Source organism: Canis aureus, chromosome 17 (assembly GCF_053574225.1).
Source record: "Canis aureus isolate CA01 chromosome 17, VMU_Caureus_v.1.0, whole genome shotgun sequence".
Lineage (NCBI taxonomy): Eukaryota > Metazoa > Chordata > Mammalia > Carnivora > Canidae > Canis > Canis aureus.
Genome location: NC_135627.1, coordinates 12074731 through 12094232, shown reverse-complemented (window position 1 = coordinate 12094232; position 19502 = coordinate 12074731). Strand labels below are relative to the sequence as shown.

At 38.6% G+C, this 19502-nt stretch overlaps 2 protein-coding genes across 5 annotated transcripts in view; one reads left to right on the top strand and one right to left on the bottom strand.

Annotated features, from left to right (window-relative positions):
• The window catches only part of UBAC2 (UBA domain containing 2), a 179017-nt gene that overhangs the window by 82095 nt on the left and 77420 nt on the right, over window positions 1-19502 (top strand). The gene's annotated exons all lie outside the window — the stretch shown is intronic.
• On the bottom strand, window positions 3529-18841 carry GPR183 (G protein-coupled receptor 183). Of its 3 annotated transcripts, XM_077855092.1 has the most exons (4): window positions 18692-18823; window positions 13253-13433; window positions 10597-10766; window positions 3529-5152 (listed from the first exon to the last, which is right to left on the bottom strand). In XM_077855092.1, the coding sequence occupies exon 4, from the start codon at window positions 5120-5122 to the stop codon at window positions 4052-4054; it is 1071 nt and encodes a 356-aa protein (XP_077711218.1). In that variant the 5' UTR covers window positions 5123-5152; window positions 10597-10766; window positions 13253-13433; window positions 18692-18823; the 3' UTR covers window positions 3529-4051. The 3 variants fall into 3 exon arrangements, with proteins under 3 accessions (XP_077711218.1, XP_077711219.1, XP_077711217.1); XM_077855093.1 differs by lacking the exon at window positions 13253-13433 and having other exon boundaries at window positions 3529-5150; window positions 18692-18841; XM_077855091.1 differs by lacking the exons at window positions 10597-10766; window positions 13253-13433 and having other exon boundaries at window positions 18692-18835.

Genomic DNA, 19502 nt, shown 5'->3' with positions numbered 1-19502 from the left:
CAGTGCTTCCCCATTTAAAATTGCCCAGTATGTTTCTGATTGGTGAGAGTCACTGCCCTCGCCTCTTGAAATATAAAATCATTTCCAAGCAGAACGTATTCTAGATTTAAATTGACTTGTTGAGTAATTAGCTCTGTTTTTAAAATATGCCTAGTTTAAATTGCAAGGTCTTAGATGATCACAGTCTTCAATTACATGTATGCTCTAGTGTGTGTGTGTTTGTGTGTGTGTGTGTATATGTATGTATACACACACACACATATATATGTATATACTTTGGCTAATGTAATTAAGCATTTAAGGTGCATCCTCTATTGAGAAATGAAGAACTTCACAGATAATTTTATAGGGCTTTAGACTTTTGTTAGTAATAGTACAAAACAGGCACTATTCAGTTAGATGGATATTTGAGAACTTTTTGTGTGCCAGGCTCTGTACCAGGTGCTGGTACATACATAGCAAATGGCATCCTAGTGTTCATGGAACTCATACCTCAGCCAAGTTTATAATCTACCTACTGTTGGCTTCTTGTCCCATTGAAAGATTAGATGGTCTGCTGGCACATAATGGAACAGTTTAAGCCTTCTAATACTTTTTCAAGGTCTTGTGATACAGTTCTGTCTACTTTATGGCTAGGATAATAGAGTTAGGGTTATATACCTAATGTTGCCTCCAATTTACCAGGTCCCTCTTTGGAACTTTGAGTTTTTTTTGTGTTTTTTTTTTTTTTTATAGATTTTATTTATTCGTAAGAGAGGCAGAGAGACACAGGCAGAGGGAGAAACAGGCTCCACGCAGGGAGCCCATGCAGGCCTTGATCCCGGGTCTCTGGGATCACGACCTGAGCCCGAGGCAGACACCCAACCGCTCAGCCACCCAGGCATCCCAGAACTTTGGATTTTGTAATAAAGTATGGGTGATACTATGTGTTCATCCTGTTTCACAGGAATATGGAAAGGAAGACATTACATAAAGTATGGACTGTTTTGTAAATTACTGAGCTTGTCACATATACCTAATATGATTTCTAACATCTAAATTACTATTCTATACTATCGTTGAAGAGTTGATTCAAGCTAAATAGCTTTGAGGTTTTTTTTTTTTTTAATTAACCAAATATCCTTTTAGAAGACAAATTATGAAGAGGTAGATATGATTAGCTGCTATATAACTGTCAGCTTTCCTAGGTAAGTTTTTCTAGCTCACGATTATTATTTAAAATTATTAATAATGTATCACCTGATTCATATAGAAAATACTTTTACAGGGTTGTGATTTTCAAAGAGTGTGTTTTATATAAGGCCACCTCTTTGTAACAGAATACAAAGATTTTTTTAAAAAAGATTTTATTTATTTATTCATGTGAGAGAGAGAGAGAGAGGCAGAGATACACACAGGCAGAGGGAGAAGCAGGCTCCATGCAGGGAGCCCGATGTGGGACTCTATCCCTGGTCCCCAGGATCAGGCCCTGGGCCAAAGGCAGTGCTAAACCTCTGAGCCACCCGGGCTGCTCCAGAATACAAAGATTTTATGACAACTGTCCCTTTTTTCCAGGTTTACATATTCCATGAGGGAAAAAAATGTAAAGCCAACTAATAATCCCAGATAGTGTAAGGGTGCCCAAAGGCCAGATATAAACAAACTATGGCTTCATGAATGAAATAGGCAATAAGGGCCTTTTGAAGGAGAGTGAATAGCTGGATTTGACTGGAGTACAGACTTCTTCTTCTTTTTTTTTTTTAATTAGTTGGAGATAGGTTTAAAGTTTACCTTTTTGGTAATATGGCTACTGATTGGAAAAAATCATTTATATAGGTTTGTGTTAGAATGGAGGTAGAAGGCAGAAAACTAAACAGATAAAAATAATGTGTTACCCATTTGCCAAGTAACATAGATATTTACTTTCTTGTTTGAAACATCTTAAGATCCTTAGCGCAGAGAGGACTTTCTCATCTTCTGTGAAGCAACATGTTGGCTCACATGTAAGCTGGTCTCTGCTCCAGTGTCATCATCGAACTTGTGCACCATAGAGATTCTCTGAAATTATGGTGGCTCTATTTTTGATTTTCCTTCAGTAGCTTTCATTACAATTTTTCTTTTGGGATCCAATTCAAATGACTATGTAAGTGCCACTCTGCCCTGTATAGCATGTATGTAGTCGTCTGCCCTTTCTTCTCCTTTACTTGGGGAGTTTATATGTGGAGGGAAGAAAAGGTCCTAAGATCTTGACTTCCCTCCATGTAGTTTCAACCTGTCTCCATCAGGTGTTAAAAAGATCAATGCCTTTTTTTGGTCAGTGTCTTCAAGGTCAGGTAGCTCTTTGTGAAATACACATAATACAAATCTTAAAGTACTCAGTAAATAGTATTGACTCAACCATAAAGATGAATTTTCTTACAAGGTAAAAGTTTGAAATGAGTAAGATAAGATTTTGAAAGAAAAGATTTCTAGGATATAAAGCCTAAGAAAAATGTGAAGTATGACTCATGATACAGTGTGTCATTTCTTTTTTTTTTTTTTTTGAAGATTTTATTTATTCATTGAGACACAGAGAGAGAGGCAGAGACACAGGCAGAGGGAGAAGCAGGCTCCATGCAGGGAACCCGATGTGGGACTCGATCCCAGGTCTCCAGGATCACACCCCGGGCTGCAGGCGGCGCCAAACCGCTGCGCCACCGGGGCCACCCCAGTGTGTCATTTCTTTATGTTCTATCATCAAAATCGGTATTACTGCTAAAATCATACTATATTGAAGTAATTTGAGGACTTAGTAAAACAAAATTGAGCTGACAGACTAGGGTGACTATATTTGCAAAGGTCATACAATTCATGCTGAGGTATTTATGTGAGCAAATATATATATAATGTTGGAGAGAATCTTGGCAACTCTAAGTTTATAATTGGGCATTTTGTCCCCTTTTTTTCCTTTTTAAAGATTTCGTTTATTTATTCATTTATGAAAGACAGAGAGAGGGAGAGAGAGAGAGAGGCAGAGACACAGGCAGAGGGAGAAGCAGGCTCCATGCAGGGAGCCTGACGTGGGACTTGATCCCGGGTATCCAGGATCACACCCTGGGCCAAAAGCAGGAACTAAACTGCTGAGCCATCCAGGGATTCCTGTCCCCTATCTTATTTAAGCAGGTGGCAACTATGCCTTCTGCTGCTCATGCTCTTTGCCCTTTCTGGTAACCCAGCCCATTGAAATACAGATCAGGGTACTACTAACCTATGAATAAAAAAGAAATGAAATGATCCCCTAGATACCCAAGAAAAACCAAGCATATTTGCAAATTATTTTATTCCTACGCAGAATTCAGCAAGTGGACCCTCCTCCCAGTGGGTACCTCCACATAAAATCTTTGTCATGTGCCTGACCTGTGGGTCCTAACTACTCTGCTGGCTGCTTGGGAAAGAGCTCAGTGTTTTCATTGACTCTGTCATCATCATTACTTAAAACGTTGTCATCCAAATCTATCTATTGCTAATTCTGTTCTACCTATAAGTAGGCATTGAAAGACATACTCTTAATTTTGTAGTATCCCGCTCTTTATTCCAAAAGAGTTCTTTGAAACAAAATTTTATAACTGAGAACAAAACAAAACAAAACACCAACGTTATTGAGATGAAAGTCTAAGATTGAAAGAAGTATGGATCAAAATAATATGTTACCGTAAAGAAAGAAACATATTACAATATTGACATTTTTACATGGGCAATATACAGTCTTACAGTCTTCTTTTGCCAAATGATTGGCAGGAAATACTGATGCTTAAATTTTTTATTAACACAAAACTTTTTACACTGAGAGTTAGCCTCCCTTTTGGTATAGTATTCCATTTACAAATTAGAACTTTGCTTTATGTTGTTTTCTTGAGTGTAAAAAATAATATATATCAGTTTACTTCCAAGTCGGAGATGGGAGCTCATGCCCAATGAAAGGAATTTACATGAATCCTATTTGGAAGTTAAACAATCATTTTGCTTTATAAGAAAAGTCTGGCAAAGTTCATCATACAGTCTACTTTGCTATAAATCCAAGATTTAATCCTTTTTATTTTCCATTTAAAGACTTGGAGTGTATCATTGTTTGAGTTTCCGTCATTTCACGTGAGTTTTCTTCAGGGGCTGACCTCACAGCACTGGAAATTGACACACTGACCTGACGCTTCAGCATCTTCATAACCTTTCTCTTGTACCCTTTACATGCAAAGAAATATATAAAAGGGTCCATGCAGCAATTGAAGTTCATCAGACATACTGTAAAGTGCAGAGAGATCTGGAATGAATGTCTTTGGCTGCATTCCAGGAGATCAGGAAAATGAAGCTTCTTAATCATGTGTTGAATAATTGCAACATGGTAAGGTGTGAAACAGAGAACAAACACAACAATTATAAAAATAATTGTGTTGAGAGCCTTTTTGTTTACACCAGATTTCTCAGTCAGTGGGTTTTGTTTGGCAGTTTTAAAGAGTTTGCAACAGATTTGAGAGTAGCACACAAGAATGATTAGAAGAGGAAGCACATATCCTATGAAACATGCACCAAGCAGAATCCACGGAAGAGATTTTGTTTCTTCAAAGTTTGGATATTCCATGCATGTAGTCCTTTCTTCCTCCTGCTTTGACATAGGTTTTATGAGTAGTGGGAGTGTTTGAGCAAATACTAGAATCCAGACAAATATGCAAATGCCTTTTGCATGTTCAATTCTTTTCATCTTGTTGTACCGTAGAGGGTGCACCACAGCAAAGAACCGGTCAATGCTCAAGCAGGTCATGAAATTCACACCTGCGTATGTATTGATGTAAAACACAAGAGCAGTTATCCTACACAAGGCCTCGCCGATTCTCCAGTCAAAGCCCAGTGCATAGTAGGCTATCCGTGTAGGCAAGGCAGTGGTAAAAAGTATATCAGAAATCACCAAATTTGTTGAATATAGAGTGGTAGAGTTGATTTTTTTCCTGTTTTGAATAATAACCACCAAGGCTAGCACGTTTCCTACAAGCCCAATTATGAAGACAATGCTGTAATGCAGAGGCATTAATATCCTGGCTGTGTTGTAGTGTGCATAGAGATCACAGTCACTTCCCTGAGTAGCTGCAGAGGGTGTAGTTAAATTGTCCATTTTTGTATCCGTTAATGGTGTGCAGAATCTCTAGGAAGAACCAAGAAGAGTACTTTTGATTAAAAGCATATTTAGGTAAAAACAATGTAAACTCCCTTTTATAGATCTAACATCTAAAATTTTAAGATTTATAGAATTTTAAAAAATCTTGTGATGTGTTGCACAGTAAAGGAAACCATCAGCAAAACCTTTAAAGGCAACCTAGTGATTGGGAGAAGATATTTGCAAATGATATATCTAATAAGAGGTCAATATCCAAAATATATAAAAAACTTCTCTGACTCAAAACAAAAGTAATCTGATTAAAAATGAGCAGAGGACCTGAATAAATATTATGCCAAAGAAGACATACAAATGGGGGATTCCTGGGTGGCTCGGCTGTCTGTCGCCTGCCTTTGGTCCAGGACGCGATCCTGGGGTACGGGATTGAGTCCTGCATCAGGCTCCCAGTGTGGAGCCTGCTTCTCCCTCTGCCTGTGTCTCTGCCTCTCTTTATCTCTCTCTCTATGTCTATCATGAATAAATAAATAAAATCTTAAAAAAAAAAACACATACAAATGGCCAACAGACACATGAAAAGATACTTAACCTCACTAATTATCAGGAACATGCAAATGAAAACCACAGTGAGGTATCACCTCACACTGGTCAGAATGCTAGTATCCAAAAGACAAGTGTTGGTGAGAATGCAGAAGAAAGGGAACCCCTGTGCACTGTTAATGGGAATGCAAACTGGTGCAGCCACTCTGGAAAACAGGATGGAGGTTCCTCAAAAAAAAAAAAGAAAAATAGAAATACCACACAATTCAGTAATTCCACTATCATGTATTTACCCAAAGAAAATGAAAATATGAATTCAAAAAGATATATGTACCCCTATGTTTATTTTATTTTATTTTATTTTATTTTTTTTAATTTTTATTTATTTATTTATGATAGTTACAGAGAGAGAGAGAGAGAGAGAGAGGCAGAGACACAGGCAGAGGGAGAAGCAGGCTCCATGCACCGGGAGCCCGACGTGGGATTCGATCCCGGGTCTCCAGGATCGCGCCCTGGGCCAAAGGCAGGCGCCAAACCGCTGCACCACCCAGGGATCCCCCCCTATGTTTATTTTAGCACTATTTACAATAGCCAAGATATGGAAGCAACCCAGGTGTCCACTGATAGGTGAATAGATACTAGTCATACACACACGCACTGAAATATTACTCAGCCATAAAAAAGAATGAGATCTTGTCATTTGCAACAGCATGGGTAGATCTAGAGGGGATTATGCTAAGTGAAATAAGTCAAAGATAAGTACCAGATGATTTCTCTTATATGTGGAGTCTGAAATGCAAGACAAAAAAGCAGAAACAGACCCATAAATACAGATAATAAACTGGTAGTTAACCAGAGAAGTAGGTGGGGAGTATAAGTGAAATAGATAAAGGGGATTATTAAGAAGTACCCTCAAAAGGAAAAAAAATCTGTGATATGTAATATGTTTACCTATATAATAAAATATCAAAGAATAAAATTTATGTTTTTACTCACAATTTGGTGATTTTGGCAAAGCTCTGGCAAAGGAAATATAACCATCTAAATAGAGCAAATATATTTTTGTGGGAAGAGGGGATGCACTAACTTTTTAGGCAGAAATATCCCCTTTTTTTCCTGATTCACTGTCTGGTTAAGAACAAAATCATGTGCAACACCCACATTTCTGAGGAGAGTAAAATTCTGCTTTTAAATTGAATTTCAGTTGGACTTTTTATTTTATTTTATTTTTTTTGGGGGGGGAGGGGGCAAATGCATATCACTGCCAGGAAATGAAATCAGTTACATTTATTTAGTGAAATATGAATTTACCACAGTGATCTGATTTGTGTTAACCTAAAAAGTATGAGAAACAAGCTAAGGCCTTGTTAGGAACTGAAAGTTAGGTTTTCTTTTAAAAAAGAAGAAGATGGTAACCACGACAACCACGACAAAAACGACGAAAGAGAAAGAAAAAACTTAAGCTGTTTCAGGGGGAAAGATTAATTCTGAACTAGATCATTTCCCAAGTACCCCACTGATGCATGTGGTGTACATTCCTGTATTTTGCATGCTAGTAAGCATTACACATATGGTGTCTTGTGTTCTGCTTTATCCACTTAACATGGCCATGGACCAGTATAATCTATAGATCTGTCATATATAGATCTCATGCAGACATTGGATATTTCTACAGTATTCCAGTGTGTTCATGCATAATCTGCTTAGCTACTCCCTTGATGAATTTTTTCCAATTCTTTTCTTGTGATAAATAATGTTAAGATGAAATTTCAAGTCCTACATCGAAAAGTGGGAAACTACAATAAAACTCCTTATATGGGGCTGAACTTTGATAAAACTTAGGAAGAGCAGAACAATAAATTCTGTGAAATTATTTTTAAAAGAAAAATATTCTGATAGGACAGTTTCTATGCACAAATCTCATCTGAAACTCAGCAAAATTAGGGAAAATTTCAATATATCTAGTGATGATGTTTATATTAAAAGAGAAAGACTCTATCCCTAGCCATATCAAAGCACCAACTGCTCCTCTGATTGCTTAGTTCGAACAATCTTTTTTTTTTTTTTAAGATTTTTGTTTATTCATGAGAGACTCAGAGAGAGAGAGAGAGAGAGAGAGAGAAAGGCAGAGATACAGGCAGAGGGAGAAGCAGGCTCCATGCAGAGAGCCTGACGTGGGACTCGATCCTGGGTCTCCAGGATCAAGCCCTGGGCCGAAGGCGGTGCTAAACTGCTGAGCCACCCCGGGTGCCTCTAGTTCTAACAATCTTACACAGTGAAACTAACACACAGTGGGGGTTATCAGAGAATAATGTTATAATATTATAGGTGTGCATCACATACATAGGTTAACTGTTAAACTATGGAAATATGACCTAGGGATCCCCGGGTGGCGCAGCGGTTTGGCGCCTGCCTTTGGCCCAAGGCGCGATCCTGGAGACCCTGGATCGACTCCCACGTCGGGCTCCCGGTGCATGGAGCCTGCTTCTCCCTCTGCCTGTGTCTTTGCCTCTCTCTCTCTCTCTCTGTGTGACTATCATAAATAAACAAAAATTTATTTAAAAAAAAAAAAAGGAAATATGACCTAAAGCAAAAGGGAACAAAAATGGAAATAGTACATTCTATTAATCAAGAAAGATAATTTCTTTCTTGATAATGAGAAAGAAATTTAAATGGATTGAACTCACCTATTAAAAGAACTGTCAGTTTGGATTTGTAAAAAAGAAAAATCCAGCTGTATGCTGCTTAGAAGAGATACAACTCAAAAAATGACTCAGAAAGGTTGAAAATAAAAACACGGGAAAATGTGTATCAGGCAAATCCGTCAGTGAAAAGCCAGAGTAGCAATACTAAAAAAAAAAAAAAAAAAAAAGAAAAGAAAAAACAGACTTTAAGGCAAATTGAATATTAATAGGGATGAAGAGGGTCACTATAGAAGGTAAAAAGAACAGTTCACAAAAAACATAAAAATAATCTTAAATTGTGCATGTAACAGCAAAATTTAAAGGAGAAATTGGCAAATTCACAACCATAGTGGGAGATTTTAGCACATCTTTATTGGACTATGCCAGATAAAAAAGAGATTAGAGACTTAGATCTACCCAATGTGACCTTATAGAATTTGTGCTGAAGGTACATGAGCATTTTTGCAAATTTGACTATGTACGAGGTCATCAGAGGGACTCAGAACTTTCAGAAAACTGTTAATTTAGTAGCTGACATGCCAGAGACTACAGGGCAACTAAATTAGAAATGAATGATAAAAAAATAAAGGATAAATTTGGAATCTAAAAAAATATGTTTCTAAGCACTCATGGGTTAAGAAATGAGAGTGGGAATTTTGAAGTACTTAGAACAAAATGACTAAAATACTTTATGCCTAACTGTGGGATTCAGATGAAGTGTTAATCTCAGAAGTAACGGAGAGCCCTGAATGCATTTATTTGCAGATTTTTATTCTGAAATAATTTTTATTTGAGCTAGTTAACACATGTTACATTTGTTTCAAGTGTACAGCGCAGTGACTCAACTCTGTGTGCTTGTGAAAGCATTTTTTAAAAAAGATTGAAAATAGATAAACATACAGTTCAGGAAGCTAGAAGAGAATTGTTTGCCCGAGGAAAGTAGAAGAAAATGACAATTACAGAAATTAATAAATTTGAAAACAAAACAAAAACCCAACAAATATGGACTTTCTATTTTGTGCAGAAAAAAAAATGTTTCTTGAATCATGGAAATTGCAGTTGTGGAATGAAAGTAGAAAAACCTTTATCCGCTTAGTTGGGAAAGGCTTTATGTGAGAAGTAACTTTTCAAGAACTGAGACTAGACACAAAGATGTGAAAATCCCAGACAGGGGCTGTAACTTAAGGAACAGGTAGCAAGAACTTTTATTTTTGTACTTTCTGTGAAAATTTTTTTCTGAAAATCTCAACATGTTTGTTTTATTTTGAGGAATATTTCTCGGTAGATTCAGGAAATGCTTTTGAAATACATGCTGGGATAGAAATTCTCCATATGAATAAATATTATTGCAGAGATGAGAAAAGTTATATTAATGTGAGACTCAGAGAAGAACGTGCATTGTTGCCATGTGGTAAATATGTATCCAACTTCTTAATGAAGTATGGCACCCATTAGAGCCAGAAATGGCAGGGGTTGCAGAACATTTGATTTTCAAGAATATTTAACATGATGTTAATTATAAAGATGAAAATTTGCAAACAAATCAAATGTCCATCATCAGGGGATTGGTTAATACCTTATGAGATAGCTATACAGTGGAATACTCTGCAGTCACTGGAAGTGGCAGTGTGGGTGCCTGTTACTGGGCAGAGACGTATGTTAAGTAAGGAAAGCAGATTACACAACATATCACTTCGGGGAAAGGAAAAGCAATTATACACAATCCATACACACCTGTATGGATATGTATGCCAAAACATAATTTTGTACAAGTCATTTTTGAGTTTTGTCCATATACCTTTAAATTTCTAATACTGAACATGAATTGCCTATGAAATGAGGAACTAGATAAATAACTTAATCTAAGAAAAACAATTCTTAAAATAAAAAAAAAAATTCTTTAGGTCAGTTCTTCTTACAAAAACCTTATCATCTGCAATGCATTTCAGAGGTGGTCCTTCAGTGCACTTTATTTGGGTCGATGCATGAATTTTTATTAGGCGCCTACCTTGAAGCCCTATCTGGAAGCACTCTCACAGTAAGCCTGTGGGCTAAGTACTGCTCTCACCTACCTACTTGCCGTGTGAGAAAACTGCATGTCATACAAGTTAAAAGGTCATGCTGGATGCTTCTTCGTGACAACCAGGCTTTGGGTCTCCTACTCTGTCCCGTCCTTGCTTGGCAGGGGCAGCTCATAGAACTAAGAGCCTATGGTTTCAAAGTCATCCAGGCTTTAAGAACCATTCTTACCTGTAAATAAACAGCCTGGGAACAATGTGGCCCAGCCGCTCCAGAGCAGGGGAATAATTCTTCTGAGGACGGTGGAGTTCCCACTTCTGGGATAGCGTAGAACCCCGAGGGAAAGACTCTTGATGCGCCTCTTACTGCTCACCTTCGTGCTGAGTCAATCAGAGAGACACCTGCACAATGTGGTCATGTAAATAGGATGGCTCAGAAATGATCTTTGGTAAAGACGAACCAAGGCAGTCTTCAAATCTGGTCATTTGGATGTTTGATAAGCTCTTGAAAGTTGATTTTGTTAGTGACACTAGCATATTACCTTAGTTCTTGATTGTCCTAAGCTATTGATGCTCTAGTTTTAGTCAATTTTATGTTTTCCAAATTGAGAGGAAGATGCTTTCATGTGCTTGACCATTGTTATTACATTCTCAGATGAATGAATCTTAGTTTATTAATATCTTCCCTCGGAGGTATTATTTTATACCTTCCTCTAATCCATTTGATATTACTTTCCTGAACCTTGACTTACTCCATTCTTTTATTCAGCAAAAATTGCTTTTAGTGTTGTCATATGCTAGGTCCTGGAAATGCCGAGAGGAGATCTTTCAGTATGGGAGAGCCTGAAACTGATGGATGTATGTATGATGTTGGGAATGTGCTGCCATCTAAAGAGACATTATCTCACTCTTGTTCCAGTGGCTCCTTCTCACACCTACCAGGGTTCTGCTTGCTCTTTGGATTACAATACTCCTTAGCAACCTTTGGATTGCAAACTGCTCTTTTAATCTTTTTTTTCAGGTATAACTAACTTCTTCCCACCTCCCTTTCTCCTTTTCTTCCTTTATCTGTTTATTTTTTTAATACATTTTAAATATTTTTAAAATAAGTTAATCTTTTTTTTTTAAGATTTTATTTATTTATTCATGAGAGACACAGAGAGGGGGAGAGAGAGAGAGAGAGAGAGAGAGAGAAAGAGGCAGAGACACAGGCAGAGGCAGGCACTAAACCACTGAGCCACTCAGGGATCCCAATTTTTTTTTTTTTTTTTTTAAAGTAAACTCTACACTCAGCGGGGGGCTTGAACTGATGATCCCCAGATCAAGAGTCACATGCTCTACCGCCTGAGCCAGCCAAGCACCTCTTAAGTATTTTACATTTTTATAATCATTAGACAACAGCTTCTGACATGTTAGTAGTATAGATATACTGTATTGTACTTGGAAGTATTGTGTCTTATAATTTTACTACCTAGAGAACAGCACAAAGAAGTGTTTAGCTCTTTTTTCCTTGGAATACTTTTATCTATAATAATTATAATTTCCTCATAACGCTTTCTAGTGGAAAGGTGTATGTGGTCACAAAACTGTCCTTAATACCCCCATCTCTGAGGGACATGAATGAGGATTGAGACTTTGCCCCAAGAGCACAATTAGTAACTGGGCTGCATGAAGTGTGGGGCTGTATTCAGGTCCTATCTGAGGAACCCCCTTACCTCTTGACAGTGAAGTACCTACAGCCTTCCTGGCAGCCACCTATGCCAGTTCTCTTGCCATTTTTGTTATTAAGCAAAGGAGTCTATCCCAGTTTTGTCTCTGTAATGCAATATTGATAACTCTGCTACTATTCTAGCATATGTAAAACAGCATGTTCTTCCACAGCAAAATATCCTCCACTGTATTTTTACTTATGTTTTCGGAAGTGGGTCTTTGTGTGTTTAGAGTTGACTTCACTGCTACTAGAGCAGCTAACGTTTCTTAAGACATTATCATCTCATTTTTGCATAACCGGACATGTTGACATGAGCTGACAAGTTCTTTCTAGCCACAGAAACTAACGCAAAACTCATCTTTTAGTATTTAAGAAAATTGTCTAAGCTCTAATGTAATTTGTACTCTGGAAGTATTTACCCTGGTACCAACTTGCTTGGATAATGATATCTTAGCTTTTATTTGTAGCAGAAACAGAATAAAACCACTATATTCAAAGATTTTAGTATGAACGAGAATACCAGCTTTTAGTTTTTGCTTTAAGATTCCTGAAATGTTGCTTTTACCTCTGATAATTTATTCACATAATAACCATCAACAACCTTAAATGAAAAAGAGCTAAACCTCTAGTAATTTTGTGTAAATTCAGGCCTTAGCATTGCTTTGAATGGTTCAAGTCATGTGAAGCAATAGGAGGTGACTTCTCTGTAAGACCAAGTATGCTGGAGACCATATTTACACATCAAGATGATCTCACTCAAGTGCCCACATGCACCAAAGAGGAAGTTCCAGGACCATGCTTTCAAAAACCAGAAGAGCCACACAATGTGGACACATAGATATGAATTATATTTGTATGTTGTTAAATGATAAGTGTTGATTGATCTGATCTTTCTCTGGTTTCTCTTGATACATTGTCCTTTGACTATTTTCTGGAGGAGAGGTAAGGTTTAGGAGTTTCTGGAGTGGGGGAAAAAAATGAAAGCTTTGAGAAAGGAGATTATAGGTGAAAGCTTGGGTCCTGCAGAACAATAAGGATTCGATCTGCTGAGGAACTACACAAACACAGATGTATCAAGTAGCAGGCCTTGGCTGTTTAACAGTGCCCTTGAGAATAAACACCCCTCTCCCCCTGCCCACCACACACAAAAGAAAGCTTTACTTCTTCCTCTGGTTACCTAGTTTTATGAGCACTTGTCAGTTACTTGAGAAAGCCTCCTCCTTCTTGACTGATCAGAGACATCTGAGTTTGGTCCAGCATCACACACATGGTGGCCTCGCACTCAACCAATGATTTTTTTTCACCTTCTTTTTAGTTGACTAAAAATCATCACCTGAGCAGTTGTGTGGGCCATTTGCCTGTAAAGTAGGCAGGTGGGAAACATTAATTCCTGCTGGGGGACAGAAACCTAAGGCACAGAAGGACTACGAGCAGCATGGGCACAGCCTTTTGTCACTTCATGGGCAAAGTCAGAAGGGCTGTTCCAGTAAGCTGCCACTCGGCTGCACTGGTAGCACACGCCCAGTTCACTTTAATGAAGCAAATCTTTCTACACTTTCAGGTGATTTTTTTCCCCCAACCAGCTTTGAGTCCTATTTTGGTAGGTAACTGTGGTCGAGTCCTTTTGGGAAGGATATAGGGAACATTGTCCAGGAAGCTGACACGCTGACAGCTGCTTGTACTTTGTCAGGATAGAATGTCACACCTGCCAGAGTGTGCTCAGTGTAGTGTTGTCTGTGGTTGTCTGTATGCGAGAACCTCCCTGGCCTGCCCCCTGGGAGCTCGCTTTTTTTGGAAAGTGTGATGCTGCCGCTGATGCCATGGCCTAGGCTGGTTCTGACCACCTCTCAGGAGGTCTGCAGAACATCATCTTATATATCTCCAGCTGACCCAGGACTGAGGCCCAATAACTACCCAGTACAGGACAACAGTCTTACTAAGGCCATGGAGAACTTTTTGAAGATCCAGGAAAAACAAACAAACAAACAAACAACAAAACAAAACCCAACTAGCATTTGCCAATCTGTAGGTTACTTGTGCCTCTGGCATCCTGACCTAGTGGGCACTGAAGACCATGTCACCTTCTGTAAACATGTACCTTGGGATTAAAGGGGAAGGGGCCTGACATTTGGATTATTTGATCAAACACCCACTTGCACATTTGGGGTTTCACATATTCCAGCTATTTTTCTTTCACCTTTCACTGATTTTCTTTGTGTGGCTTTTGGCAGCTTTAGTACTGACGAGGATGGTGTGAAAGTTCTCAAACATGAAGACAAAGGAGGTGGTAGTACAAAGGACTAGAGTTATACAATGTAATGTTTAGGAGTTGTAAGAAAAAAAAGAACCCCACTGTAATACTCATTACAGTGTGAGGAAGACAAATACTGTGTTTCCATGTGGCAGGATTTGACCTATAAGTAGGATAATTGAATAATTTAAAAAGATTTTATAGCGAAGATCTGAGTCTGTAGAGTCTTTATCCTTTAAGTCCAGAAGGTTTCTAGAAAACATATGTGCCTTTTCTCCTTAAAGTTCAAGGGAGTTTCAGGTTTTGTTTTTTGTCTCTTACCTCATGGAAATTAGTCAGAAACATTAAATATCCTTACTTTGTGGATAACAGAATTTCAGAGATAAGGTCATTTGCTTGGGGTCCTCCCTCAGCGTGGGTGCTAGGTTAGGAGTCCCAGAGGTGTCCAGGGCTCCATGCGCTCCTTCACCCACCACCTCCCATCAGCAGTTCCTGTGCCTTCAGCCTCCTGACTCCCACCCTCCACCTCTCCGCTGCACTGTGGGTTTGTCTGTCCCTCTGCCTGTCCTTATACGACTCCCACTCCCACTGCCTGCCCTCAGACCACCCTTGCTTCTCCCTGGAGCTACTGCTGCCACTCTCACGATGCCTTTCAAATGCAGCCTATCGACCACCCTGGGCAAATGGAAAGCTCTCAGTCGTGACACATGATTTCCTTGTGACTGCACTGTCTTCTTCCACAGCTGGCTCTCTGGCCGTCTTCTCCCTGTGATCCCTGGCTCCAGCCTTACTAAATTATTTGCAGTTTTTTGATGTCCTGTGTTCTCTCACAGCTCTGTGCTTTTTAGGCACTCTTGCTTCTGTCTGATGCCTCCTCTCCTTTGTCCTGTATCCTTTTTTTTTTTTAAGATTTTATTTATTCATGAGAGATATGTAAAGAGAGGCAGAAACATAGGCATAGGGATTAGCAGGTTTCCTGCAAGGAGCCTGATACAGGACTCGATCTCAGGACCCTGAGCTGAAGGCAGACTCTCAACCCTGAGCAACCCAGGCATCCTTCCTTTATCCCAAATCCTTTGCTTCTATTTCCTTCAAGACTTAGTTAAAAATCAACTGTTCCTAGAAACTTCCTTGATTTTATCCTCTCCTGCTTTCTTACCAGCACCCCTCAAGAAAAGCAGCATGGAATATCCTTGTGAGGACACTGTGCTCTGTATTAGCATCAGTGTTGTTAGGTTTATTTTTCTGTTTCCCACTAGCCGGTGCAATCCTTTGAGTAAGAACTGTGAATCTTGTATATCTCCAGCTGACCCAGGACTGAGGCCCAATAACTACCCAGTACAGGACAGCAGAGTGCCAGCTTTCTCCATCCTCAGTCAGAGGTTCCTTATCAGAGTTCTTGATTAGTAATAGTAACCAGTATTGTGAAGTGCAGACTGTCTTCCAGGTACTGTTCTGGGTACTCCATATTTATTCACTCACTGAATCATCACAGAATCTTCACAAACCCATTCCAGTGGTGAAACTGAGGCACAGAGCCTTTACATGACGTGTCTAAAGACACAGCTGTTAGGTGTCAGGATTCAATCCTGGCAGTTTGACTCCAGAAATCACATTCGGTGCAGTGTTTTATCCCTAGCTCCTGTTTCCAACATGATCTGGTGTTATTGGTAGAAAACAGGTAAAAATAGGAAGATTTTTCAAAACTTTAACACATACCAACTTATCCTGTCTGAACTAGAAAGAAGAGGAGAGCTGGGGAGATGGAGGAAGGGAGGAGAAGAAGGGAATATATTGATTTAAACGAAGGCATTCATTAATTTACTTGAAACATATTTTAAAGCAAGTAAAGGTTTTACAAATGAATTTAGATTTTACTATTTTTAATAATATTTCCATAAAACAATTTGGACTGAAAGAAGATGGTAAATACCAAGGATAGCGTCTTTCATTTTTTTATTTTTTAGAAAGATTTTATTTATTCGAGAGAGAGAAAGCAAGCATGACCAGGGGGAGGGGCAGAGAGGGAGAAATAGACTCTCTGCTGAGCAGGGGCTGATCCCAGGACCCCTGAGCCCAAGGAAGACACTTAACCAACTGAGACACCAGGCACCCCCTAGGATAGCTTTTATGCTATTAATTTATTTTTATACTACTTATTTAGGTATTTGCAGACATTTAACACAATATTTTTATTCTTCTCTTTGAGCTTTCAAGACATGTTAACTCTACAGTTTCCAGATGATTTTCATGTGTATTATCTCATCTGACATTGAAGCCCTGTACTTTACAGAGTTCTTGAAAAGCTGAGGAGTTCTATGGGCTGGAGGGGCTTGCACACCCTCAGCATGCTCTGTACTCTGTGGCCTTGAACGCTGCAGCAGGCCCTTACTCACGGCAGGGGGAGAAGCCTCACTTCTAAACTCCTCTGCTGGATGGGAAGCTCTTCCTTTTAAACGCTCATCCTTAAAAGGACCATGGCTTTCTCTCTTACAACATTCTTATCCCGTAGAGTGTTTCAGAACCATCCCACAATAGATAGCTAATAAATGCCTATGGGTTACTTAAGTGAAGGAAAGTCATATAGTGACCTGAGGTGGTGTTTATTCCAGTAAATGACTGGTCGTATTACTAATAAGCTCTTGGAAGCCAATTGAAAGTAACTTAGAAGAGGCATTACCAGCACCATTGCCACATGGTAGATGGCAAGCCAGTGAGTGAGGAGGCTTTGTGCAGCAGTGTGCTCTTTGCAGTGTTATGTCCCAAAAGTACAATTAAGCCCTGGAGAGAAAGCATGTACTGAAATATTAGCAGATGCAGAGTCCAGACGGTGAGCACAGTGAGATGTTTACCCTCCACAGACCCAATCTTTATGTAAAATATTCTATAAAGATCTGCAAATAAGTTTAAGAAAAATAACTCTCACAAAATAATGGGGCAAGGAAACTGCCTATTGGATTCATCCTTTGGTAGTTTAATGGGTAGAGGGAGGGAGGAATGATAGCAGTTTTCTAGCATATACTATGTGATGGCCAGGGTGACAAGGACTTAGCTGTATTACTACTCCCCGTTTTACAAATGAAGCAACTGAAGTCAGAGACTACCCTAGGCCACACAGCCTAGAAATAATCAAGCCCAGGTTCAAGCCTGACTACAGAGCCCATGCTCTGAACCACTGCACTGTGTTGTACTTCGAGTGATACCCGCCAGGACACCCCCCCCCGCCCTTCCTTTAGAGGAAGTCTCCTCACAGCTTATATTTTGCCAAAAATTTCTATTACTTCCATTCCTAATCTGGACATAAATATTGCAAATCATTGCATATACCTTATTGTTTTATGACATTATTTTAGGCACATGAAATTCTAGAGAAAATAGACATGTGTAGCTTTTGTGATCATCAAATAAATATAAAGCAAGCAATGGGTTTATTTTTCACTTATCAAATTAACAGTTTATATTTATAATTAAAATACTCAGGTTAGCTGAGAAGCAGTAAAGCTCAAACTGTCACTAGTGGAAGGGTAAATTGCTAAAATGTTTTGTAAACCAAAAAATATCAATTTATATATGAAGCTTTAAAAACATTTATACCTTTGCCCAAGGAATTCTAGTACTGAGATTCTCTCCAGAGAAATGCCAGAAAGTATAGAAGTAATAGAGATATAGAAAAGACCTTTATATACATAGATACATGGTCAAATAGTAGAATGTAATGACTCTTTTATTTTAAATTGTGCTGAATAATTGGTATACACATGCATTTAAGTATAGGAATATTCCATTTTAGAATAACTTTGTGGGACACCTGTATGGCTCAGTGGTTTAGCCCCTGCCTTCGACCCAGGGCGTGATCCTGGAGTCCCAGGATCGAGTCCCAGGATCGAGTCCCACATTGGGCTCCCTGCATGGAGCCTGCTTCTCCCTCTGCCTGTGTCTCTGCTTCTCTCTCTCTATGTCTCTCATGAATACATAAAATATAAAATTTAAAAAAATTAAAAAATTAAAAACAACTTTGTTCCTTTCCTTTCATACTAAAGTATCCTGAAATATTGGCATTATTTACTGATTTATAGTGGATACTGTTTTTTTGCAATTTTGAGTTCACACAGAAGTACAAAGTAAACCCTTTTTTTGAGCATAGATTTCTGGCATGATCCATTATTCTCACCGACCTCAATATTAGCTAATTAGAACTGCCGGTTATCAAAGAGTCTAAACTATACTAATTATACAGTTTTTGTTAGAAATGTATAGTTGCCATTGAATAGATTCTATTCCTATATACCTTCCTTAAGTAGGCTTTTAAAGTTTTACAAAAGACTTTGTTAAAAATATATATATATATATGTATGTAGTACTTACCTCTGAGTGACTTGTTGGGGCCTCCATGGAGTAGCAGTGTTTGCCCAACTGAAGTAGCTTACTTTGGCATGTTGTTAAGAGAGATTATGCAGGCATCCTTTTATGGGTGGTGGCTTTTTTTTCCTGTCACCTTGTGACTGAGCATAGTGTAGCGATCACTTAACCTCATATATGCGTGAGCACTTTTTTTTCAAGTAGGAAGTGAAATTTTTCTGTTAGTGACTTTTTTTTTGAATAATTATCCAAAAACCCCTTGGTAATATCTGTGGAACTTTGTAAGTTTTTTTAATAAAAAGTTAAGTATTAAAATTCTTTGAAGGGAAGACTAAGCAATAAACCTTAACCAGAAAAAAAAAAAAGAACCAACAATTACTAATGACTTTGTATACATATTCTGTGTAAAAGTGTGAGTTTTTAAATGTTTTAAAGAAAAAGAAAAAAACAATTACTAATGACTTTGTATCCATATTCTGTGTAAAAGTGATTTTAAAAATTTTTTTAAAGAAAAAAAATGGGGGTCCTTGGGTGGCTCAGTGGAGTGGCTCAGTGGTTTGATGCCTGCCTTTGGCCCAGGGCGTAACCCTGGATCCCTGGGTTCGAGTCTCACATTGGGCTCCCTGCATGGAGCCTGCTTCTCCCTCTGCCTGTGTCTCTGCTCCCCCCGCCCCTCTTTCTCATAAATAAATAAAATATTTTTTAGAAATGTTGACTATGATAATTCTGTCTACCTAGAAACTTGTTGCAGAGAGTAGTTTGCTCATTCTGTATCTTAACAGCTTATGAGAAAGAAGCAAAGGATTCTGTGGTGAGT

Bases quoted from the DNA above. Each gene is read 5' to 3' on its own strand.
- GPR183 (XM_077855091.1), bottom strand. From the start codon at position 18,718: ATGGAGGCCCCAACAAGTCACTCAGAG. The intron at 5,153-18,691 runs GTAAGTACTACA...GGTTCTTCCTAG, and splicing joins CCCCAACAAGTCACTCAGAG to AGATTCTGCACACCATTAAC.